Here is a 25,795-nt window from a genome sequence, read left to right as displayed (position 1 = left end):
TGCTGAGATAATGTGCTGATGGTTAAAGTAGGTGCACTGAGGATTTGTCTTATAACTGAACTTTTCATCCACGACTTATTATTTTTCTTTGTGTGAAAAGACTTGTGAGACAGACTGTGTCCTTGTCGTCTACAGGTCTGTGTCGCCAACTTGAGCATCTCTGTCAGTGTGAAACAGCAAGCATATTTAAAATACTGTACACGCTGTGGGTGTCTCTCTCTTCCTGCCAGTGAGCCTTACTTCTCATCTTTCATAGTATAAAGAGAGATTTTGGGGGGCTTTAAAGAAAAAAAAGTGACCAGGCTTTTTGAGGTGAGGACTTTGGCACCAGGTCTCGGGAGTGATGGCGGCGTCTGCACCCTCCTCCTCTGGCAGCGAACCGGATCCCAACTCGACAAATTTACGACCACCGGGCTCAAGTAGGTCCATCACAGATAAAATGCTATTTCACGTGTGCTATTTACTTTGTGGGCAATGCCATTAATCATTTTCATCGAGGTAGAGAGGGGGCGGGGGGGGGGGCGGGGGGCAGAAAAAAAATGCGCTGCCATTTGAAAAGGCTTCCTTCGCCACAAATCACCGCTGCATTTCATTCTCCGTGCGGACCTCCCGCATCTGCGTGACAGACGAATGCTGCTGTCAGGAGCTGATGTCCTCTGCTAACATTACTGAAGGCAATTAGGCTGGAAAACAAGCCCGAGGCTGCAGCACCGGAACATCTTATCAGCAGAAAAAAATGATTCATAGGCAAAAATTACAAACAAATAATTACTGATATTGTCATTATTATTAGAGGTGGTGTGTTAATGCATTCTTCTTTTTTTTTCATTGGTTTGTCTGAATGTGCTCCGGCTGAATAAAGTGCCTGCATGGGGGGAAAAAATTAAAATTGCCCCTGAAGTGGCTGTTAATTCAGCCATATTAAATTGCCCCTAATGGCACACTTAAGCATTGTAGCCTTCGAGAAGGGGGCACAGTAGAAACCACACAGCCGCCACAGTCCTTTCATTGTCAGCTGTTAGCGAAAATACGCCTGATTCTGCCAAAGAATAGAGGTCTGAAATCATGTTACAGGTGTGGATGGGCTCCTGACACAAGGAATAGATAGGCATTGGTTAATTTTTACCTTTTTTAAATAAAATAAAAAATCTGCACATTGCAAACATTTCTTCAGACTATACAGACTATTTCTTCTCACTAATATATTTTCTCACTTTTAAGATCGGAATGGCTTTGCACTGTCAACTGATGTGTGTCTGATGAGAAGCAGTGAGTGTATGCTGTGAGGCCCATGCTGAAATTGCCTACAGCTACAGTAGCCTTCAAGCTGCACCTCTGCAAATGTAGCCTGTAGTCTGGTCTGAATGCTGTGTGTCAGCACATCTGCTTTTGTTCCTTTCCCATGTTTTGAGTTGTCTCTTTGTTGCCCTCCTCATTTCCCCCCTGGCTTGGAGAAAATCACTGTGAGGACTGAGTTAAAGTGTGTCCAATGAGCTGCGCAGGGCAATAATTTATCTAATGATCCAAAGCAAGGGGTTAAATTGGGATGTGGGAATGGGATTGCCCCCCCCCCCCTCCTCCTCCTCCTCCCACCCCTCCTCCCCCAAATTGCTGCTTTTGAGGATTTCGTCTATGCTTCCCATCCAAGGTGCCCCATCCCCTCTCTGGCTGGAAGCCCTTGATAACGCAGTAATTCTCTATCTGTCACTCGCCAGCCGGCTCGTGTCTACTGATGCTCGCATTTCAACCAGCATCTTTTTTTTTCACTCAATTAGATCTTTAGGCTGGCATGGATCCAAACGCCTAATTAATTTTAAGTCCTTGCCTATAGGTCATGAACGGTGACATGCAGTGGAAGTAGGCTAATCCAGATCCAGGGGGCCCGGGGAGTGCGGTTTCATGTTAAAACAATCCCAAGACACCCATGCTGGCTATTTTTGTTTCAGCATGAGACATCACTCGACCTCATACGTCTCTCCATTTATTTTTCAACATTAAATTGTTCAAGATAAAAATGTACACTGAAATTAGATTTTTTTTAATTTTCTTTATAGGCTTCTGTGAGGCCCTCTAATTGTTTTTTAAAATAATTTCAGGCTATGATGCTTGGTGTGGAGTTGCTCATGGATGTACTAGAAAATTGGGAATGAAGATATGTGGTAAGTTCGAATTTTTGCTGTATTTTTTTTTAATAAAATAAAAATTGTCATGGAGAGCTCAAACATCTATGGCTTCCACACAGGCGTGACTGCAGGCTACACATGGCCTGCTCCATTTTACTCTCGGCTCAATGGAAACGGAATTTCTGGACGAACCGGATATTTTTGAAATATCACCTAAACGGGGATTAAACGTTTAGAGTAACCAATATTATTTAGCTTTATTAAATTACCATCACATCTGAAAAAAAAAAGCCAGGAGCATCAACTGCCAAAAGCATCAATTTATTTGGAGCTGATGAAATTAAAGAGGAAATTATGCGGGATGGATTTTACCGATCTCCACTTTGAGGGTCTATTTCAGTCTCACAACCAAAGGCGGGCTGACATCCACCATAATGGTGAATGTCATGCACCAGTGCTCAGTACAATTTTCTGGTATTTTTGACCGACACGTTCTGCTGGTTTCATTAAGGCCATTTAATTACTCAGGGCCATAAAGCTACAAAACACAAAGGGGAAAAACAAACCGGTGCTCTGGTTGGATTCGTTTCAGAGGGGAAACAGTAGGTTTAATGTTGCACAATTTTCAGATGAGACTTCTGTAAAAATACTCGTGGACTACATCCTCCCCGGCAGGCTTTACTAATGAATCCACATCTGTTATCAAACGCGCCTTTGTGCCGTGTTTCTTATCGGCTACTTGTACCGTTTGCTCCCCACTGGAGTGCGCAACGTCACAGGCGCTTTAAGGAGAATTTACAGCCGCTACATGACGTTTTTGCTTGGCTGGAGTTTGATGCTGATGTCACCGGGCTCAACCTCCCACAGGGCCCTCCGCCCATAAGCAGGACTCCCCGAGCTGGATGGGACCCTTTGCTCATAAAAAAACAGAAGAGAGAGAGAGAGAGAGGAAGTGTAGATCCCGGAGAAAGACAGAGAGGAGATTAAAGTCAGAATTGATAGAGAATTATTAGCGGGCCTGGTAGAGTTTTCTTTTTTTTTTAAAAGATAGCTGTCAACATGTATGGGAAGTGTAACCACCCTGCGGACTCCTCTTCTTCTTGTAAACGTTTAGGGTTTTTGCAGAAGAACAACAGTCTGGAGGAGAGGAGCAGGATTGTGAGTTCCTTCAAGGAGCGCACAGCCAAGAACCTGCTGTCCTGCGACAACACCGGAGGAGATGCCCGTTTCAGACGCACCGAGACCGACTTCTCCAATCTGTTCGCCAGAGGTAGGCTGAGAAGACAAGCAGATGTATTGTATTTATCCTCTGCAATTAAACATGGTGCCATTGACATAGACTGACATAAACTGTAAAACACTGTGTGGAAATTCTAATCTGAGTTATAATGACCAAGCATGCAAGTAATGCTAGGAAAATGAATAAAAGTAAATGATGTGCTGATGCTAATGTAAAAATGATTCTCTAGCGATGGTAAAGAAACAAATTCTGTTCAAACTACCTTTATTGCATTTGTTGGTGGGTGAATTTATTTTTAACCCAACTGTTGGAGAATTTGCACAAAATAAATGAGTAAAAGTAATTATCAACTTGCAGGGAAACGCAGAGGTCACAGAACAGTCAACAGTAAAATGACCTGTAAAAGAGAAACACACAGAAACACACACTGAGTTAATGGATTTTATTTTGTAGATCTGTTGCCTGCCAAAAATGGAGAGGAGCAGACCATGCAGTTCTTGCTGGAGGTCGTGGAAATCCTCACCAATTACGTACGGAAGACCTTTGACAGATCCACCAAGGTCCTGGACTTCCACCACCCCCACCAGCTGCTGGAGGGCATGGAGGGCTTCAACCTGGAGCTCTCTGACCAGCCCGAGTCCCTGGAGCAGATCCTGGTGGACTGCAGGGACACCCTGAAATATGGAGTGAGAACAGGTGAGAACAAAGAGGCCTGATGACGCAGCGCTGCCTGCTGCAATCAATAACTCTCATTAGCTTACACGCCGCTGTAATGATTACAGATAAGCCATTTTCTCCCTCAGATTCTTCACATGATGAATTGTTTTCTGGGGATTATGTTGCTTTGTTGTCTCTTCATCAATCGCAGGTCACCCCAGGTTCTTTAATCAGCTGTCCACTGGATTAGACATTGTTGGGCTGGCAGGAGAGTGGCTCACCTCTACAGCCAACACTAACATGTGAGTACTGTGATACAGAGTCACTGATCAGTTCATGTTTAAACGTCATAATCGAGATATAAACAATAAGAATTAGATCCAATTAGGTTCATTTTATTCTACTTCTTTCAAGCTTTTTTGTACTTATTGTTTTTAAATGGCCCATGTAAGAAGAGAGGCATTCAGTTAGAGGAATACTTGAAGTGACATATAGTAATTACTGTCCCTGCAATACCCTGCATGCTCTAATAGACTGTCAATCAAGCAAGAAAGTAAAAAGCACAAAAGACGACATTTGTACAGCTACTCCCCCCACAGTATTGCCAATGTTGGCCCGCGCCGTAGCTGTGGTCACATAATTCAGCCCTGTAGGCAAACTAAATTGCATATTGATTCGCATTCACAGTTTACATGGTGTCTTTGTTTCATCTAATGCTAGTTCCTGTGACATAACAATGCCAGGAGGGGAAAAGGCCCCCCCCCTCCGACCATCTGTACACAAAGTGAACAGCCATCACTGGGACTCAGCAATGACTTCTGTCTTTTTTTTTTCACAACTTTGTGTCAGAGAGGTGCATTTGATTGTAGTAGTGTACCTTAAAAACTGGTAGCTCAGTGTATGATGATTCATTTAGAAGGTAAAACTCAGCCCGACCTCTGGGACATCCTGGTGGCCAAGTGGTCCAACATTCACACCATAACATAGGTTCGATTGAGAGTGTCTGTTGCAAGTCATACCTCTTCCTCTCCCATAATGTTTCCCAGTATTGTAAATAAAGGCTTCACATGCAGCTTCAGAGAACTTGAATATTACAACTTTTGGCTGTAAATACAAAATGCAGCATCACAATGAAATCACTTGGTGTAGATGACAATACAGATATTTCCATAATGCTTATCAGTCTAAGAAGACAACAACAAACAACTTCAGTGCCACTGTCTAAAAATGCAGTCTTTATAAAGGGCTTATAAATGGTTAATAAATCAGTTATTAATATTAATTCATAATAATAACAATAATAATCCCTTTGACTCATTGGACTGTTTGGTCATCTGGACATGCATTTTGCTGGACATGCAAAAGATCTGGACCAAAACGGATTTATTAACAATTTATTAAGCATTTATGAATGGATTACTAGTGTTTATAACTGCATTATTACCAAACAGAAAGTATAAACATCAGAAAAAGGGATTTGTCCATTTTTATTTCCCATTAATGGCTTATAATAGATCTATAAAGCATTGGTAATTTCTTTACTAACCATTAATAAAATGATTAGATACAATTTATAAACCCTTTATAAAGGTAAAGTGGTACCATCAGTTCTATTGTGATGTGTGTGGTCTTAAATTTTATCAGATTAAATTAGGATTTTGGGAGTGTAACAGAGGTGGATCTTAAACCTTTCTTACGAGGCTCTGTTTATATTAACACGTGTTCATAGCCTTGTTCCTGCTTGCTGGCTCAGTCACCCATCTGTCTTCCACAGCCTATCCCAAAGTCACATTGTAGTTAGCTTGTGTGTTGTTGATGGCGACATCACCGAGGATGACTTGAACCAGAGGGTGGAGGTTGCTTACATACTTGTAATTTACCTTTATTAATTACCCCATCAACCCTAATTACCCCTGGCAGATATTGACTGACACTAATAGACTGACAATCACATCCAGGTCCTGCATAATCAGAATGAGTGAGCGTCATCTGCATGAATGAATGCGGTGAAATTAATGTGCGACATCTGCGAAGTGGCATCTGACTTGTTTGTTTTTTTCCCCTCCATATAACTGTGAAGATGCTGTGGGGCACAATGTGACATTCTATAATGTTACACTGATTCATTTACTTTCTTTGCATGAACAGACAGATACTTATGTAATTAGAAGAATATTGGTCAGGAGAAGACGAATGAGCCTGCCGGTGCTGTAATTTCAAATCGACTGTGCTATTTCTCTGAGGCCGCAGGTTTTTAATGTACTTTGATGATATGGAAAAAATGTATATACTTGAAGCATGAAAAACTGTCCTGCAATGAGAAAATGGCACACTGAAACCATTTTGATTTGTGAGTGTAACAGCAGAGCATTCTCATTATTTCTCCAATGTTTTTAACACTGTTAATCCCATTAAAGGTACATTGTTCATATGTTGAATATTCTCACTGGGCTAACGTCACATTTCTCGCTAATTTTCACCCCCGATGCTGTATGAATGAGCCTCAGACTGTGAGGCATTTGCTGTGTCATTTCACTGCAGCAAAAGGCCATTTCTAAAACAACAAGATGGTGTTGTCGTTGAAGTGTGACTGTGTACGTAATGCTGTATCTGTTCCATTTGTGTTGAGAGAGCAGCTTGCTCAGTAACCATGCTGCACAATTAGAGTATACAAATGCATGTTGTTAAATATCAGTGTATTTCCTATTGATGCCATCAGTCTCTCCTGCAATCTGTAGGTTAAATGGAATTTAACTTGAATGAAACTGTATTATTTATATACTATTGTTCAAATAACACACAACAAAACACAAATATAGAGTTAAGAGTATGCTGTGTGTTCAATCAGGGATTAAAGAGGGCTTTACTTTGCTTTAAATCACTTTTTTTCTCGGTTCGTTCCAGGTTTACCTACGAGATCGCTCCTGTCTTTGTGCTCATGGAGCAGCTGACTCTGAAAAAGATGAAAGAGATCATTGGCTGGCCTGTTGGAGAGGGCGATGGAATATTTTCTCCAGGTGAGAGCCAAACCAGTGAACAGAGCTCATTAACTCTTATGCAGACATGTCAGACTCTCACTATTATGTCATACTTTATCAGATACCACTAGATGTTGTGTTTTGTTTTAGTTATGGTTCTGAATCTGTAGTTTTCACCTCTAAAAGATCTCATCTGGTTTCCAGTAGTGGAAGAAACTTGTTAACTTTTATGTAAAAGTATCAATACAACCGTCTAGAAATAATCTTTTACAAGTAAAAGTCATGCATTCAAAATGTGACTTGAGTAAAAGTACATAAAATAATAGTAGTCATTATAAAATATGAAGTACTCATTGTTCAGAACAGCACATTTCAGAATAACATATATAATATTTTTAGATTATAATTACTGATGCATGTACAAGCATCACTTTGATATTGTTGAAAAGGTGGGGCTAATTTTAACAAGCGTATATACTGCTGGGTAGCTTCATCTATAATAATGCATCATAATTTAGTTGTTGATTACATTTTGTATAAATAATCTGAATCTGCAAAGTAACTAGTAACTAAGGCCATCAAATAAATGTAGTGGAATATGTGTAGTATGAGTACCATAAAATAGACTTACTCAAAGTACAAGTACCTCAAATATGTATTTGATTATAGTACTTACTCTCTTCTACAGGAGGAGCCATCTCCAACATGTACAGTGTGATGATCGCCAGGTACAAGTTCTTCCCTGAAGTCAAGACCAAAGGCATGGCAGCTGCACCCAGACTGGTCCTCTTCACCTCAGAGCATGTTAGTCTTTGTATTACTGATCATTGTCAACATTTATCCCAAAGTTTGACACTTATAATATCAGTATTTCAAGTGTAAATCCAACCTGCATTGTGATGGATCAACATCTGTTCTTGCAGAGCCACTATTCCATCAAGAAAGCCAGTGCAGCTCTGGGCTTCGGGACAGAGAACCTGATCCTTTTGAACACAGATGAGAGGTTTGCTTTGTACTTGACCTACATGCAGACAGTCTGGTAAAAGGTCAAATATCTGGATGACTTGCTACTGTATGTCTTCTTCTTCTTTTCCAGAGGGAGAGTCATTCCTGCCGATTTGGAAGCCAAAGTAATAGAGGCCAAGCAAAAGGTGAATGTCAGCAACAATGACTCAGATGTCATCCTCTCTAACTTATTTATTTCCTTCTATCAGTGACTCCATACAATGAGAAACACTCCTCCGTGGAGCCGTGGAGTTTACTTGGAGCGAAGGAAACACTTCTGTGTGCCAGAGCAGCGAGGTTATTTCAGTAAGGTTAATGCTTCCGTCTGCTCACATGTGATGCTGCCCCAGGCTTAAGTACCTCTTCTGGAGGTAATTCTTCAAAGGTAAAGTGGTGTGCAGACTAGAAGAAATGGGAAAGCAGTAGGTACAGACGGGAAGAGTGCATTATTCTAGAAATGTTGCTGATGCTTTTGGTTTGCAGGGCTATGTTCCGATGTTTGTGAATGCCACCGCTGGTACCACCGTCTACGGAGCCTTTGATCCCATCAATGAAATTGCAGACATCTGTGAAAAGTACAACATGTGGCTTCATGTGGACGTAAGAAAATATTGATGATCTTCAGTACAAAAGAATGACGTCAGCTGTACACATCAGCTCCATGTTAAGCCTCTGTAATAGACCTTAGCATGCTTACTGTTATAAATGTGTTGTGTCCTGTGCAGGGTGCATGGGGAGGAGGTTTGCTAATGTCCAGGAAACACAGGCACAAGCTGAATGGAGTAGAGAGGTAAAAGAACACAATTCATAAACATATAAATGACAATTAATGTAGTACAGGAAAACATGTTTTTTAAAGGGGGAATCAAGTCACAGAGAGCACTGCTCAGCCAGTGAACACAGTTGTATGATGACTTCTGTGGCTCTGGAGGAGCTTTCTTAAGTCTGACAAAGTAAGCCATTATTTTGGCTTAGGCTTGGAGTGGAGACTACACATTTTTTGGAAAAAAAACCTGTGTTAAACTTGGAGTATTGAGTTTGAAAGACATGGGCATTTACTAGGCAGGGAACATAGATGCTAATAAACTGCATTATGGAAAATGCAGTGCCAAAATGGTGTACGATCTCAGATCTGCACCCAGATGACCACAGAACTAAATCAAACTAAATCTTTCAAAAGACTTGTTATTTTGATGAAATTGAAAGGATCAATGTCTTCTTAGGTTACCACTTCTGTTCCTAGACTTGATGCACACACACACACACACGCACACGCACACACACACACACACACACACACACTCACACTCACAGAGCTGTGCTTACTGTTTCAATATCTGTGCAGGGCCAACTCAGTCACCTGGAACCCTCATAAAATGATGGGAGTGCCGCTGCAGTGCTCAGCCATTCTGGTCAGAGAGAGGGTGAGAGTGTTTTTCACTTGCCTGCTGCAGAAATGCATGCACATACACAACACTGTTTTCTGCTGGTGCTTGGTAACCTTACTGTTTCTTTGACCACCACTGTGTCCATTGCAGGGATTATTACAAGGCTGCAACTCCATGTGCGCCGGTTACCTCTTCCAGCCAGATAAACAGTACGATGTTTCGTACGACACAGGTGACAAGGCCATTCAGTGTGGACGGCATGTCGATATCTTCAAGTTCTGGCTTATGTGGAAGGCAAAGGTGTGTATTTTATCAGTTGTTTTCTTCTAAAACCTCCATCAACCCTGCAGCCATATCTAGACTGTGACAGTAACAACTCCTTCTCCTTTTTTTTTTCAATCTACCTAAAAGGGAACAATAGGATTTGAACAGCATATTGACAAGTGCCTGGATCTGTCAGCGTACCTCTACAATAAAATAAAACACAGAGAGGGCTACGAGATGGTGTTCGACGGAGAGGTGAGGTCATTATTTCCACACACAGCAAATATTTTTCAAATGAACACCCAAATATTCACTGTAGCGAGTGAGCTACCAGATGAATATAAATCAGAATTCAATGGATACTCAAGACAATCAGCTACAGCAACAAAGGAAAACTGTCTATACTGTTCTTATCTGGGCTTTTCTGCTTTACAGAACACCTGTTTGTCTTTTGTGATAAATGACAAACAATATATTTAACATCTTAACTTGCTTTTAGGATTGATTGGACCATTTTGCATTGCTGACAAGTTGACAAGAAGAGCTGAAATTACAGAAGGTTTTTATCGGCGCTCGTTACAAATGTTGTTCCCATTTTGTCTTATCAGCCGCAGCACACTAATGTGTGTTTCTGGTATATCCCACCGAGCCTGCGCGGCTTGCCTGATGGTGACGAGAGGCGGGAGAGGTTGCACAAGGTAATGACTCACTCATCAATCTGTTTTTTAAGCAGTTGCCTGCCCTCTTGGATTGATTCGTGTATTTTTATTCTTAGATTTTGCAGAGTTTGGATGGTAACAGTGCATGTTTTCCACAACAGGTGGCCCCAAAGATCAAGGCAATGATGATGGAGTCTGGGACTACGATGGTGGGTTACCAGCCACAAGGAGACAAAGTCAACTTCTTCCGCATGGTCATTTCCAACCCCGCTGCTACCAGGTCAGACATCGACTTCCTGATCGAGGAGCTCGAGCGACTGGGGAATGACTTGTAAGAGCCACACCTCAACCCCATTTTCCCCCAAAACATTGGTCTTTTCCAACTCTGGAGAGCCTCGAGCTTGGCTTCATGTCCCTCTTCGTCTCATAAAGACGTTGAAATGTTTGCTTACAGGTCTTCTCTGGCAATGCACAACAAATAATAAGCCCTGTGTGTCTCTTCTTCGTCTCTTCTGTCTTTAGCAGCGATGACATATATTCAAAACGTATGCACACAAGGTTATCTGAGTAAAAATGACACAAGTCAAAACTTGAGAGAATCACAAAAGTACACTGGTATTCTTGCTAAACCGTGTGTTAAGTGGAAATAAACACATATAATGTCAGTTAAATGAGATTAACACTGGTTACCTTTCATGTAATTATGAAATAGCAAGAATATCTGATCACTTGAATGATTCTTTCTATAGCAGCTATTAAATTTTTTTTATTTTACTGTTGTACCATATGAAGATCAGTATTAAAAACAGAATGAGATCAGAATATTTTTTCACAAGTAACAGAGCACAATGTTGGGAATCTTATTGCATTGACATAAACAGTATTAATGTAATATATATATATATTAAAAATAAAAAATAATATATATATATATATATATATATATATAAATATATGATGTACTGACTGTTGGTGCTCCATGTCGTCTATGTAATTATCAAGCCAGATGCACCGCCATATTGTACCCTAGCTGTTATTTCCCTTTGATATTACATAGGTGGAAATATATAACACAGTCATTGTAACAGGTTCTGTACTTGATCGCTGTGTTTTTAGAGATTTTTTGTGTAGATTGTGTATAGTATTGTTACATTGCCTTTGTGCCAAATGTGTCCTAGTTTTACAGTGAGAAAATCCTATATGTAAATCGGCCATACAGTATAGTATGTAATAGATGAATCACTTTATTTATATCCAGAGGTTATACTTGTGAATAGGTTATCTGCTGTTCTGTTCCATTTGTAATGTATCCTCCTTCCTATTTGGAAACCTCTGCTGTATAATATCACAATGTTTTGAATAACATTGAAGTCTTTTAGTGTATTTGTGAACCAAAGAAGGGTTTGAGTTACGTTTCTGATCATGTACACGGCCCTTATACTCCCTTATGGATGCATTCAGATGTTTATATAAGAATACTTAACTTACCGCCCTTAACTTTAGTGCAATCTATGTTGTGTAACTGTGCAATGTCATTGTGATTCACTGACTGGATGTTGTCGAGAGACTTGGCTATATGTGGGAGGCATGACCGGCAGTGCGGCTGCTACTGCCGGTGCTTTATTAATGATAAAAAGCACAATGCTGAACCGTGATCATGGGGCAGCTTTTATTCTGTGGACACATGATTGTCTGTCTTATAACGTGTTAAGTGGAGTAAAACTGTAATATGCAAATGTTAGTTTGTCTTAACATGCTCACTATAGGCAAAACAATGTGAGAAACTGGGATTATTTATCATTAAGAATTTAGCTTGAACAATGAAATGCACAGTGTTTGCTATTGAAGAATTGTACATTCCTGAATTAGTGGGTGGAAATATCCCTTGTTAAATTCAATGTAGGCACTTTAACTTCACGCCATCATTTGCAGAGTATTACTGTTGTATCCACAGCACCAATAAAGACATGAGCTGTAGAACACCTGTGGGCACAATTTTTTGCAGTTTGTAAAAGGACATTTGAACTTTACAAATAAATCCAGACTTACCTTAACTCGTGTTTAGTTGAGTTTAGTATTTAGTATTTTTTGTTTTCTTCTGACCTTTTTAAAACCCTATATATAGAAAAGTATTGAAGTGGTAAGCCTTTTCTTTTCTACCAACTGGGCTTGCACATTTGATGAAGATGACAAAATGACCATGAAGGATTGTTATTACACCAAAAAGGGAAATATTTAATGTCTTACATATTATGAGAGATATGCACAAGCAAATATATATTCCTTCTGTTTGCCAGAAAGTCATTCACAGACAAAAAAATGTATGACATCCTACACAGTGTTTTTACTTTAGAGGTCAATTAGATGACAGAGAGGTTTGACTTCTTATGAACAAACTGAAATCCAGATAGACTTCACTCACATTATCTGGGATGTTAGAGGGGTAGTGCAGCCTAGAAAGTCCTGCCAACACCAATCACAGACAGAGCCTATGAAAATCCACTGAATTTAAACATGTTTTTATAACTAAGTCATGAAGTATCAAGGTGATGAAACAATGTTTTGTTTTTTGAGCTGGTAAAGAGGCACCCGGTCTCTCCGGGTCCCCAAACAGAACATAAGGGTTTAAAGACACTCTCTGGCTGTTCATCAGTCACTGCCAAAGACAGGCTGAGTGCATCAAGGTGTTGAGGAGTTGGCAGTTAACAGATGAGAAAACTGTCTCTGTAGTGGTTTCCAACCTTTAGGCAAATATATGCAAAACGAATACAATATATGGAGATAAAATTCATAATGTGGTAGAATGATTAATCAATCTTGGCCTGATATTGTAGCGTAAATGTGCTTGTTTCCCATTTTAAATATTTTTTCCGTACACCTTTTCAATGCACCTGGCTGTCACCAGCCATTGGTCAGATTAATCACCCTGGAGGGACTCTTTATTGGCTGATCATCTCACAGCTGAGATTTCACGAGCACCCCCTGCCAATTCCTTCACTCCTCTCATTATTCACGCTTTTGAGATATTTATCATAAAACGCATTAGACTGTGCTCTCTTAACATTTTTTTTCCGAGGCGCCTATTTCACGGCTCTGCCTGACTGCGTTTTATTTCGACACCGCCGTGGAGGGGGACTGGCTGTTTCAGTGGCTCTCCTCCCATCCTCCACCAGGCAGATGCTGCTTCTTTGTTTCACGCTTCAGTGCAGCGATCATTACAGCCCCGGTGTCACTGGCTGCTTTGCAAAGTTACAGGGAACAGAGGATTAAAGGAATAACTACTCATATAATGGGCTGATAGAAATACTAACCTTTGACTTCTTGCCACATCTAAAGGGAGAGTGATTTTTCTGTTTTTGTTTACTTTGTTGCTTTAAAGGACGACACTGTCATTGAAGGTTAAACTTGCCAAAGCGTAATGACATGGCTAATTTGGGAGCAGAATCTTGTAATGATTGAATGCAAATGAACCCAGGTCCTATAGTTCGTCACAGTTTAGTGTCTTCCCAGACATGAATCACTGAACCAATCAGTTTATACAAATATCAGTCTATTCAATAGAATGTAAAATGTTTCAGAAAATGATTTATATTTGCTATATAATGGCAAATAAAGTAGGTGGCTGATTTCGACTATAAAATTAATATTTAGTAGTACTTCAAGGGGTTCATCGCTTTAATCAACAATCAGTATCTCCATCAGTTCTAATTACAAGCATAATTAAACTTTGACCAAGAGGAGATCAGGCCAGTGAAACAATAAGGAGCCGTTCTGTTTTTGCAGAAGCCTCTGTCTCTGGCTCTGAACACCAGACTGTGAAACACTTAATGTCTGTCTCTACACTAGTCTGTTCACCCTCCATTTCACACCTGGCTCACACACACACACACACACACACACACATACACACACACATTCAGTACCCATTGGAATACTGCAAATGAAACAAAGACCATCATGTTTATTGGCAGCATTTTCCTTTTCTTCCTGTGTGTTAATTGTATTTCCATTAGGGACACTTTTTTTTTTTGAGGTCAAAGCAAAGTTTCCTCTCACACACAATAGGTCGCTCGCCTATCTCTCCTCTCTCAGCTGTGTCGCTCCTCTCTCTTATATATCCAAGAATCTTCTCGGTGGTTTCCTGATGCGCCAAATATATCTCCCACCCCTGGGAATCACTGCCACATTAGCTTCCTGATAGATACTGACGTTCCCATTGTGTAAGGCAAGTCTAATGAAATGATGATGATGATATTGACTGCGGGGCTGCTTGCCAGCCCTCCCCCCTCTTCTCCACACACCGCTAACACACACATGCAGCTACAGTATGGCCACAATTAAAGCCTGAAAACAATTTCATTTTTTTACTTTTCAACCTTATTTACTTAAAAACATGGACAGCAGTTTTGCTCTTATAGTTGTTCAATTTAAAGGTCAAAAATTATGTGGTCTTGCGCTGTAAAAGGTGTTTATGTGCCACCACAGTCTGTTCATTTTGTTCTTAAATTCAAGCCAAATAGGAAGCGTGCTTGACATTAAAAAAAGTGATAACAGAATCAATTGCAACACCTTAAGGCCTCTCACTTCTAAAGTAATTATAATGGGTTACACTTATCTAAATAGCCTCCTGTTATTGACTGCGTGTCCATGGCTTGATTAATCTTGGCAGAAAGTAAATTTTAATCGGGAGATTAATAGTCCTGAGACTCTACCTTGCCTGTCTCTATGGCTGGGGAGTGTAAACCTAATGTGGCGCTTGTTAAAGTTGAAAGGCTGGCTAGTAAATGTCTCTGTTGGACATTTTCTAAAGGAATAAGCATGAGCCCAGGAGCAATTACACTGCAACTAACCAAGTCTGTGTGTGGTGATGGCTATCACGCATGCTAAATGAACAAAACAACCTCCAGCACATGACTGTAATCTAGTAGCTCTGAAGCTTTCGAGTACGGCCTGCTGCCATTTTTTCTGTCCTGAACAGGAACGGTGGGGCAGGACAGGACAGGAAACATGTGTCTGATGTTGCTGAAATTAAAATGATAAACTGCAACAATAATGACGTGATAACTACCTGTACTGGTGTTTGGCTGTGCAGCTGCTCTGTCATCTTAACGCAGGCTTTTCCAATTCACGTAGCATTTTATCTCTGCCCTCCAGCAATACAGAGTACATTATGTCAACACAGAGCATGCATTTACTAAACAACCCTTTCATCCTGCAAAGAATGACCCCTCACAGACTCATGACAACCCTGACAATAACAGTTTGTGATGTTCATAGCTGTGACTTTGCTTACTGTGTAGAAATACAGTGTGTGTGTGTGTGGGGGGGGGCTATAGATATTTATATATATTATATATATAAATATATATTACGGACATTTTAATTTCTGGCCGCTTCTTTGTTAAAGTCCCCCTTGCCTCCTCAGACTTGTGGTGTCTGTGGTATAAATGCCTGAACAAAAGCACAGTGCTTTGCAGCTTTAGTTGTAAATTCCTCGGAGGACCGAAGAAGTATAAATCTGAGAGAGCTATCCAGAACAGTGATCGCAGAGTTTTAAGGCGTCAGCAAGCTTCTGCTGAAATACAGGGTTTATTTATCTGCTTCTTGAAGGAGCAAGTGTCACTGTGTAAAGTATCTTTCTCACTGGTAGTAAATAGTAAATATGAAGATCTGTTACACAAAGAACAATGAATGATTCAAGTTTTACATTTCTATGGTATTGATATTAGAGCTTAAACTAATGATTGATTAGCGATTCATATACTGATTATTTTCTCGTTTATTTGATTAGTCATTTGGTCTCTAAAACATAAGAAAATTGTGGAAAATGTACAACGAATGACAGGGGAAAGCAACAAACCCTCGCACTGGAGAAGCTGGACCCATCAAATGTGCAGTATTTTTGCTTGAAAACTGACATAAATGATCAATGAATTATTAAATGAGTTGACAATTAATGTTCTGTCTATATACTTACATAGAACAATAGAAGAGATCCAAATAATCTCAAATGATAAAAAAAGAATGTAAACTATTGTTTTTCTTTGCTACATCCTTAAGATGACGAACCCTTTAGAGAATTTGCAGTAAAAACATACCGGTGTGATCACAAAGCACTAAGCAATATGTGAGTGTTAAATATTTCAATGTGTGGCTTCAGAAAAGCTTCACGACTTATCACAGTCATCATAAACATCCCTGACTCTGCAGCGGTATACTGGGCTTTTCTTCAAGAGGTAAAGTCTTCACATCTTTCAAGGATGAAGCACAGAAACTGACTTTAATTCTGCACTTCAGCTCTTCCCACAAACGTTAAATGATGATGATCTAGTGGCATGCAAAGTTTGACTTCCTCTCATTGCTTGTGAGACCACACTTGAATTTGCTCATCTTAGAATTTATTAGTAGTCAAATGTGTCACTGTGTCATCTATGCTTCTCTAGAACTGAAAGGATTGAGAACAGGATTTTTGTTAAACCTGTGTCCATGTGGGGAAAGGGTGAAATATTCTCATCAAACAGCATTCTTGATACTGATAACCTCCTTGCAAAAGGTTACACATCTTGTGTTGCATCAGTGTCTCCAGAGATGTTGGTGCAATTTTGTGATGAATTTTGAGGTAGTGTTGATGCAACCACAATGTTAACTGACATGTTAAACTAGATGCTTATGTCATGTTTGTATACTGATCCCTTTGTTGTATCGCTGCAGTTAAAGTACTCACTTTTTGTATTTGTCTTTGGCAATATGTCATTTTGAAAGTTATATCAATCTGGTGATTTTCAGACATGTTTTAAGAACACATTTGATCTAATTGACGGTTGACAGTCAAATTAATTAAGACTTGTCTTTCATTTTCTCAGTTTCCATATTTTCCATATTCTGAGCAGGAGACAAAGTGTGAAATAATAATTGTGGAGAATCATTATTCTACAGTGATTATATGAATCAGTGTTGGTTCAGACCACATTGTCAAGAATAAAATCTTCTTGTCAGAATATATCACACCGATGCTTGATCTCCTCTCTTGAATGAGAGTGTGTTTTATCATCCAGCCTGCAGCCTGCAGAGAGACGAAATCAAGGTGAGCCCCGACGGACACATAGCCTGACAGGATAACTGATGATTGATGAGGAGAATCACGATGCGGAGCAAGTTTATTTCAAATTATTTGATAAGAGCTGCTGCACTACAGAGATATTCAACTACATATACATTAATCTACTCCTTGAGCCCATGTTCTTCATAGCACTGATGATGTCGCTTATTATCACAGTTTGATCACAGGGACAATTTTATTCTCTCACATCTTCCCCGGCTCTCATTTCTGCTCTGACATGATTATACGATCAAATCAAAAAGCAGCTGGGACCTGAATAAAAAAAACAGCTTTTTAAATAAAGCCGAGGTTATCACTGATATTGCTCAGCTATGTTAATGGTTATAGATTGTGACAGGAAGTTACCAGCTAAGAGGCCCATCACTCATCTTCCCGAACACCAGGGGTTCCCACACACAATTTCTGACATTTGTCCAGAGTTTCGGAGTCCAGAGTCTTGTTTGAGGAAACGTATCATATACTAACACTCAGTCGCATTTTGAACGTTGTTTGTTGTTATTGATGCATTTTAAGATTTTAATGTTTAACTGGTCAAACTGTTGACTATGTTTATCGATGTACATCAATCATATGGAGTAGAGTGAAGTGGAGATACTCAAGTAAAGTACCAGTACCAGTAAATGTACTTTTCCTTCCAGCAGAACTTTGGACTTAAACCAAATAAGACCTAAACTTGAGTCAGGCGTGCCAAAAATGAAGACTTGACTAGACTCCCTAAAGACCTGATGAAGCAAAAACATTCAGATCTCAACTTTTGATCCTGGAACAAAAACGAACAAAAACAAGTTCGTTCACAAACCATGATTATTCAATTATGAATCCTGTGGACTGATTTAGTCTTAGCAATGTAAAAACACAGCTTTGAACGAACAATATCTAAATGCCTTGTCATTACGTCAGTATGCAGAGACCTGATAGACTTTCATGTGACTTACAAACCACCCTCGGTGCACTGTGTATGTCACATCCAGCCAGTTCTTATGTGCTGGTTTAACACTATCAGGTCTTCTGTGAGTCACTTTGTGGTAAATTGATTAAACACCATGTGAGCATAATATAATCTCAAATAATTCAGGTCCAACATTAGATTTTGACAGAAGTCCACAAGCAGGACTATTCCCTTGCAGACATGCAGTGAACCTGGGGCAGCTGGGGCCCCTGAGGCACTTGATAATGAAGCCTTGCAAAAGAGTTAAAATCAACTCTGCCCTCTACCTTTACGCTAATAAACACAGGGGAGCCTTGCAGTACACAGCGCTGTCATCAAACATCTCCCACGGGAGGTTGTACCACAGCGGAAGTGCTGGGAACCAGGAACCGCAGGAAACACGGCACTTTCACGGACATGATCTGGCAGAGAGCCGCCCGCTAATTAACACAGCTAGCCCACCCTGATACACACACGTTCAGGGAAACATGGGAGCGTCTGAAAGCGTCGAGATACCAGGTGGAGGAACTGAAGGCTACCACGTCCTCAGAGTAAGAGCAGTCGTCATGTCCCGGTGAAACGCAGAATACGTTACCGACCGTGAGAGAGACCTCCTGTTAGCTGCAGAGACACAGCAGCAGGCTCTGCTAGCTAGCGTTTCAGTTATACAGCTAAATATTCATCTTAATGTGCTCACTCAATGGCAGCTATTTGACAGGACATCGCAGAGGTTTTGCTAATTTGTCATCGCATCGACCAGCTAACTAATTGTCAAGATGTGTGAATGGGCGCTCGTGCTTGCAGTGTTGTAGCTAGCTTAGTTGGTGTTACGCATCTTTCAGGTAGGTTATCATTAACCTGTGAGGCTGTTATGCGTGAGCTGTCTTTGGTTATCATTTATATAGAATAGGTAGTTTGTCAAGTGTATGAATTCATATGACTTGACATGGTTAATTAGTATTCAAGCACGCGCTGTCGTTAACTGCGTCAGCTGGTTTCCTGTGCTGTCAGCGCTGTCGGTGAACGCCTCTTCGGGAGCTTTCAGGATCAAACTGTGTTGACGCTGCCTGAAAAACCGGTGTGGCCACTTTAAATACACTGTGAACATGGAGGCGTACTTTCATTTAGAAAAAAGGCGATGAATGTACCCCTTGTTTCCTTTTCCCACCCTTTCCCGTTTTTATATAACTTTAGATTTCGATTTTGATTGATTTAGGCTGTAAAGTTTACCTCTACATTAATATGCAGATGTTTTCCCTCAATTAATCGCTTATTGATGAAGTTGAAATATAACTTGTTTTGGCTGACCAACAGTCTGTTAGCACAGTTAGTATAGAGATCAACTTAATTGTGAGAACAACCATGATGAAGGCGAAACATGGTAGTCTTGAAATAAAGTTGTTGTTTATATTATATAAGTGTTGCTGGAGTTTTGACCTGTCAACAATCCAAAACCTTAATATATATTCAATTTACTGTCATATAAGAGTAAGGAAAAACAGCAAATATTCACATTTGAGAACCTGGATGAAATAAATGAATCAATTATTGAAATTTAGGGAACCACAGACTGATATCAGAATCAGAATCAGAAACTGTTTATTGCCAAGTAACATATATTACAAGGAATTTGCCGTGGTCTGATGGTGCTACATTTTTTTTAACATATAACATATAATCTGACAGTAATATCACTATTAATACTGACTTTATTAAGGGTATGAAGGGATCAGGTGTTGACTTTGTGAATGTCATTATAAAATAGAAGTGGAATAGAAAATAGAATAAAAGAACTTCTGGATTAAGTGTGGCTCATGAGCTGTCAGGTCACAAAGACAGTCTCGCGTCCCCTTGAGGGGTCCTGACCCCAAGTTTGGGAATCACTGCTTTCAACCAATTGAGAATGAGAATAGAGTCAGTGTCCTGAAATTTTCCATCCTGAATTGTTGAAATCAGACATATATTAGTCTAAATGGAGCATATTTCTCTAGTGTTTTGTCATTGTTAAGATTTTAAAAGCCTCATCTTTCTGTGGATGTATAAATCTTCAGCATACTAATCCAAGGTCTTGGTTCCCTCACAGGAGACTAACAATGGCATTACACTGCCATAATTTATTTTTCCGGGTGTCTGGCAAATATTATATTTGATCTAAATTGGATTTTGATTTTAAAGAATATATATTTGAATCCTTTGTGCAACCATTCCAAAAGTGCCCCAATGAATGGTTAAGTCAATTTTATTTATGTAGCATAATATCATTAATCACAATTTGCCTCAAGGGGCTTTTTTTTACAATCTGTACAGCATACAACACCATCTGTCCTTAGACCCTCCTCCTCCTTAGACTATGATAATACATTCAGTGGCCACTTTATTAGGTACACCTTTCTCATGCTGGGTAGCGCCCCCCTTTGCCCATTTGGTCACGTCTATCACCTTCTATTTCATGTCTGGTCTGAAGTATGCATGAGGGGCACACATTCTTACGGCATATTCTTCTTCTATAAAATACCAGTTTATGTGGGGGGAAATGGCGTATGCATGGTGGAGAGTGAAATTGTAAATACAGAGCATAAAGTATGGTATGGTTATTTGAAACCATTTCTTAATTGACTTTACAGAACATTTACATTATCATGATATGTATTGTTACCATGATATAAAATTAAATATACCGTGATAGAAGATTTTGGCCATATCGCCCACCCCTAGCCCCAGGTGACTGTGGAGGCCATGCTGTATTTTACAGGTGCAGGAGAACTCCCCTGGTCACCGTGCAGGACTGGAGCCTTTCTTTGACTTCATCCTTTCCATTTCTGACACTAGACTGGTAAGTTTACTATAATGGCAATAATAAAACTTGCTGCAGCTATTGGAACTGCTTTAGTAAGTCTTATATAGCCACAAGTGTTATGACATATGATCTGACCTGAATGTTTTGATTTCTCATAGAACAAGGACAATGACACCCTGAAAGAGTTGCTGAAGATGAACGTGGAGAGGCCCGTCAAGGTGCAGTTATACAGCAGCAAGACGCTGGCAGTGAGGGAGACTACCGTCACACCCAGCAACATGTGGGGCGGCCAGGGGCTTCTGGGAGTCAGCATTCGCTTCTGTAGCTTCGAAGGAGCCAATGAAAATGTTTGGCATGTCTTGGTGAGTGTGCTGGTCTGCATGCTGTTTAGATATCATATAAGATTTTTGGGTGTTCAAACATTGTGTAAAATAACGTTACAAGATGAATACGCTTTTTTAGAAGTTTTTGCTATCACCTAATATGTTTTATTTATGTTGTTGGAGTCCAGGAAGTGGAGCCAAACTCACCTGCAGCCATGGCTGGTTTGAGGGCCCACGCTGACTATATTATAGGAGCAGACACCGTCATGAATGAGGTACTTGCTTTACAGATTAGTCGTAGATTAGTTGACTTACAGTTGGCAACAGGTTGACCTGCCGTGTATCTCTGCTCCTTCACCAGAGTGAAGATTTCTTTTCCGTTGTTGAAACCCATGAAGGGAAAGAGCTGAAGCTGTATGTTTACAACACAGATACAGACAACTGCCGCGAGGTGGTCATCACTCCAAACTGTGACTGGGGAGGAGAGGGCAGGTATGACGAGTCATCAAGGAAATCATCTACCTGAATTTTACCTCTGTTGCTAGTTGATATCGGTATGATATTGTTTTACATCAGTTAGGAAAATGATGGCACTCATGAAACCATTTGGTACCTACAGTATGATGAAACCGTAATGTTCCAGGTGCAAATCCGGCCCTCAACCTTTGCTGCGTGACTAAAGTCAAACTTTAAATGACAAACTATAATCCCAAATAGCATAAGTGTAACAATAATGATAACAATTCTCATCTACTCTGATGAGAATTGTCAGGTGTTGGTCAGGACACTTTTCACAACTACGGTTTCTATGTTTATACACTTAATGCACAGATTTGTTTCTGTTTTAGTCCAGATGATGTCTTCAGTTTGGGTTTAGTAGTTTTGTTTATTTTCAGTTCTTGATTCAGTATTTTTAATATCAGTGTTCAGAAGAGGATTGTTTATATTTGCAACGTAATTATGATTCTAATAACACCTTTAAATAAAATGAACATTTATTTACATACATTTTTCAATTAGCATTTGGTAAAAAAAAAGGGTTTTATTTGACCGACTGAAAATAAAAATAATTTTTTTTTGTCATATTTTTGCAGTTCATGGCTATGCTCCATGTTTTAGTTTTTGATCCCTTTGGGGGGAGTGTAACATCATATCACATCATCTGTAAGGCTGTGAAACGTTTGGATGTTTTCTCATCACAGTATTGCTGCATTTCTGTCTCTTTAGTCTAGGCTGTGGGATTGGCTACGGCTACCTGCACAGGATTCCTACACTGCCTTTTGCTGAGGGCAAGAAGGTCAGTTTCCCTCCACAGACTCCCAGTGAACCAGCTCCTCCACCTAAAGATGGCTTCACAGAGGTAGCTCAGACCCTTAAACAGAGAAATAATTACATCCAGACGAAAATATTATTTTGATGTCATCTGGGTTCCAGATCTTGTGAACGTTTATTGAGATGGGGTACTTTTGGTTACCAGGTCCATCTCTCTGCTGTCATTCCAACCGTCCCAGTAGCTGTGTCTTCTTCTGCATCAACTGGATTAGAGCAGTCTCTCGCCGGCTTGTCGGTCAGCTCTAACTCGACTGCTGTCGCTAGCAGTCTACAGACAGGTACACAATCTTTCTCTGACTGTTGAAAATATCCTGTTTGAATTGATGTGAGGTTGATATAGAAGCTATAAAATTGGCAGATAAAGTAAAATATTTGTGCAAAATTCTAAGTTTTCATTAAGACACCATGATGCTGCTTGAAGAAACAAAACAGTGCAAGCCAAGAGACACTTAAATCCCTCTATTTGGCGTTTTTCTGTTAACATGTAAAATTACGATAACTGTTTTGTTAAATGTTGTTTCAGGAGCTCCTACTGTCCCTCTGCACAGCCAAGTCCCCTCCTCACAAAGCGTCCCCCTGTCTGTCAATCCTGCGGCCACACTGCCAGGTTAGTAGAAGTCATTTTGGGAGGTTATAGCTCCTCAGGTGTGATGTAAAGGCCAAACTTGCATGACATTAGTCCGTTAACCTAGCATTGTCTAATTTATATAATATTTTGTTGCACAGGTTTCATGCCTTTTCCCGGAGGTCTTCCACCCTTTCCTAACTTACCAAATCTAAATATCACCTTGCCGCCTGGAGTTGGTAGACTACCACATGCAGGTATTGTATTGTCTAGAGTGTGCATGGGTTAGTTGTAAATAATCTTAAAGGTCTGGTCTTATTCTACATTTTTCTTATTTTTCTTATTGTCCACAAAATTCCATGAGAAGACCAAATCAAGGATGATTTGATTGTACTAACAATTAGCCAATGTGTAGCCTAAGCATGATATAACTCATTCCACTGTGCCATAGACCTCCATTGTTGTCAATAAGCCACACTGCTGCGCTAAATGACATTTCCCTCATAGAGATGTGCTGTAGTTTATTTTTATTTAATCCCATATACACCAATCTGCTGCTGTAAATATTCAGTAATCTAAAATCTGCAGTTTGAAATAGTCCAACAAATGTACCCTTTATTCCTATTTGAGTAATGTTTGCTAAAAATAAACAATCACTAGCTGTTATTGGCAACTGCTTAGTTGCTTAGTTGTATTGCAAGACATACGTTTTTTTTCATGGGATGACAGTAATAGAAATACAGAATATCTCCATCTAAGCCCCAAAAAGGATTTTAGAAAAAAATGTATGAGATTGCTATTCTCAGATGTGATTCATCAATGAGTACATTAAACAATTTACATTGGCAGCACGTCTTCTCTTCAGCACATGTACAGAAATTGAAAAAAATCTATACATTCTCCAAAAATGCAATGGAAAGAAAGCTATCACTTAAGTGTTGCCAATTTGAAATGGGTTATTCTACTGTGGGTAATGTCTTACGAGACACCTATGCAGTAGTTGGTAACAGTTTTTGTTTGTGCTCCACAGGTCTTCCACCTTTCACCCTGCCAGGTGTGGTCCCCAGTGTGACTCTGCCTCCGTCTGACTTCATTCTTCCCCCGATTACTGCTAATACAGCTCCCTCCTCCCATATCCAAATGAACAGTTCACTGACCAAAACCCCCACCCCATCATCAGTGACCACCTGTGAATCAATAAATATCACAATGACTGCAGATTCATCTTAGCAGAGAGCGCTATTTAAGGTTGTCAGCCTGCTCTAAAGTCTTAACACAATATAGCCAGTCTATTATCTGCACAACTCAGTTGAGAAATTGCTCCTACACACCTTTAGGATTGTTTTACGAGCTTGAGTACCTCGAGGACACTGGAACTACATTGCTGGTTTTCTCACATGCAGCAAAACTCAAGTTTTCCTGTGAATGTGTGTCCAGCAGCAGCAGTGCTGTATCTTAAGAGCAGTTTGTTGATGGCAGTGAAAGAAGAAGAATCATTCAGACCGTTCAGCAGAGTTCAAATATAAACTCTGTCGGAGAACAATGTTTTTAAATAGTTACAACTCAATCATAGTAATAGGTGTGTTAACAAATTGTGGGCTTTTTGAACTTGGCTCAAAAACAAAGTGTAAAATTTGTGGGAAACAGGTTACTTTCAAATGTGCACGTCAGTATCTTTGCATCTTTTTTTAATGGCCAAACTACTATGGAGCCCCCAAAGGATCAGAGTGGGAACTTTTGTATTCCCCCTGATCCATAGGAACAGTTGGTGTTATAATTCACCGTCAGTTTAGGGAAACATTCTGCAGATACTACAGAGAGGAGAGATGATGCGACAGCTGCAATGAAACAGACTTGTGCCTGAGCCAGCGACAGCTGAGGGTGCGCCCACGCTGTGGTCGCAACCAACGGCAGTCTACTACATAATACCAGATACTGTATCATAATACAGCTCAGCCGTTCTCTATGGATCTGAGGGAATGCAAAACATAATGCAAGGGAGCGCAGCATTTATTGTGAGGTGAAAAAAAATTGAAGGGGGGGGGGGGTCCCACCATGACCTTTCAGGGCTGCGTAAACCACTTAAGGTCTTCAGGGGAAGATGGGGCATTACTACTTTTCCTTTACAAAAGCAGGTTTTCTTGCTGCAGTGCTGTAGGCATTAAATATAGAAAACTGTTTTGGTTTTGTACAAAAAATAATTCATAAAGTGAGACATCGTCACATTGATTAAACTGATGTATTTTCTCTATCTGAGCCTCTGCTTTGTATTTTATTCTCTAAAGTGGTTCATGCTGTGAGCATCCTTGATTGCCCTGTAACAATGCAGTACCAAACACAGCCACAGAGTGTCAGTATAATCTCAGAAAATGGAGACAAATGCTGGCAGACTGCACCCTAACATTTACAGCGTGTA

General features: G+C 40.1%; 2 protein-coding genes across 3 annotated transcripts; both read left to right on the top strand.

The window, feature by feature from the left end:
* Positions 1-343: 343 nt before the first annotated feature.
* LOC139292765 (glutamate decarboxylase 1) lies at positions 344-10,649 on the top strand. 2 transcript variants are annotated; one of them, XM_070915140.1, is made up of 16 exons: positions 344-413; positions 2,097-2,159; positions 3,238-3,393; positions 3,817-4,059; positions 4,232-4,322; positions 6,925-7,037; positions 7,687-7,802; positions 7,922-8,001; positions 8,095-8,149; positions 8,487-8,603; positions 8,729-8,793; positions 9,349-9,427; positions 9,542-9,691; positions 9,803-9,910; positions 10,264-10,353; positions 10,476-10,649. In XM_070915140.1, the coding sequence occupies exons 1-16, from the start codon at positions 344-346 to the stop codon at positions 10,647-10,649; spliced, it is 1,770 nt and encodes a 589-aa protein (XP_070771241.1). The 2 variants fall into 2 exon arrangements, with proteins under 2 accessions (XP_070771241.1, XP_070771240.1); XM_070915139.1 differs by having other exon boundaries at positions 344-419.
* Positions 10,650-18,782: 8,133 nt separating this feature from the next.
* LOC139292401 (Golgi reassembly-stacking protein 2-like) lies at positions 18,783-25,564 on the top strand. Its single transcript, XM_070914732.1, has 10 exons — positions 18,783-18,913; positions 21,115-21,195; positions 21,318-21,521; positions 21,671-21,757; positions 21,844-21,974; positions 22,710-22,842; positions 22,960-23,092; positions 23,338-23,421; positions 23,541-23,636; positions 24,410-25,564. The coding sequence occupies exons 1-10, from the start codon at positions 18,851-18,853 to the stop codon at positions 24,607-24,609; spliced, it is 1,212 nt and encodes a 403-aa protein (XP_070770833.1). The 5' UTR covers positions 18,783-18,850; the 3' UTR covers positions 24,610-25,564.
* Positions 25,565-25,795: the final 231 nt, after the last annotated feature.

The sequence above is a fragment of the Enoplosus armatus genome, chromosome 11 (assembly GCF_043641665.1).
Source record: "Enoplosus armatus isolate fEnoArm2 chromosome 11, fEnoArm2.hap1, whole genome shotgun sequence".
Lineage (NCBI taxonomy): Eukaryota > Metazoa > Chordata > Actinopteri > Centrarchiformes > Enoplosidae > Enoplosus > Enoplosus armatus.
Note: the sequence above shows the minus strand (reverse complement) of the source record. Positions and strands in the feature narration are given on the sequence as shown.

Coding starts and splice junctions, on each gene's coding strand:
- LOC139292401 (XM_070914732.1), top strand. CDS start 18,851: ATGGGAGCGTCTGAAAGCGTCGAGATACCAGGTGGAGGAACTGAAGGC. Junction 21,196..21,317: donor CCATTTCTGACACTAGACTG/GTAAGTTTACTA, acceptor GATTTCTCATAG/AACAAGGACAATGACACCCT. Junction 22,843..22,959: donor CTAAAGATGGCTTCACAGAG/GTAGCTCAGACC, acceptor TTTGGTTACCAG/GTCCATCTCTCTGCTGTCAT.
- LOC139292765 (XM_070915139.1), top strand. CDS start 344: ATGGCGGCGTCTGCACCCTCCTCCTCTGGCAGCGAACCGGATCCCAAC. Junction 4,060..4,231: donor GAAATATGGAGTGAGAACAG/GTGAGAACAAAG, acceptor CATCAATCGCAG/GTCACCCCAGGTTCTTTAAT. Junction 8,002..8,094: donor CTTTTGAACACAGATGAGAG/GTTTGCTTTGTA, acceptor CTTCTTTTCCAG/AGGGAGAGTCATTCCTGCCG.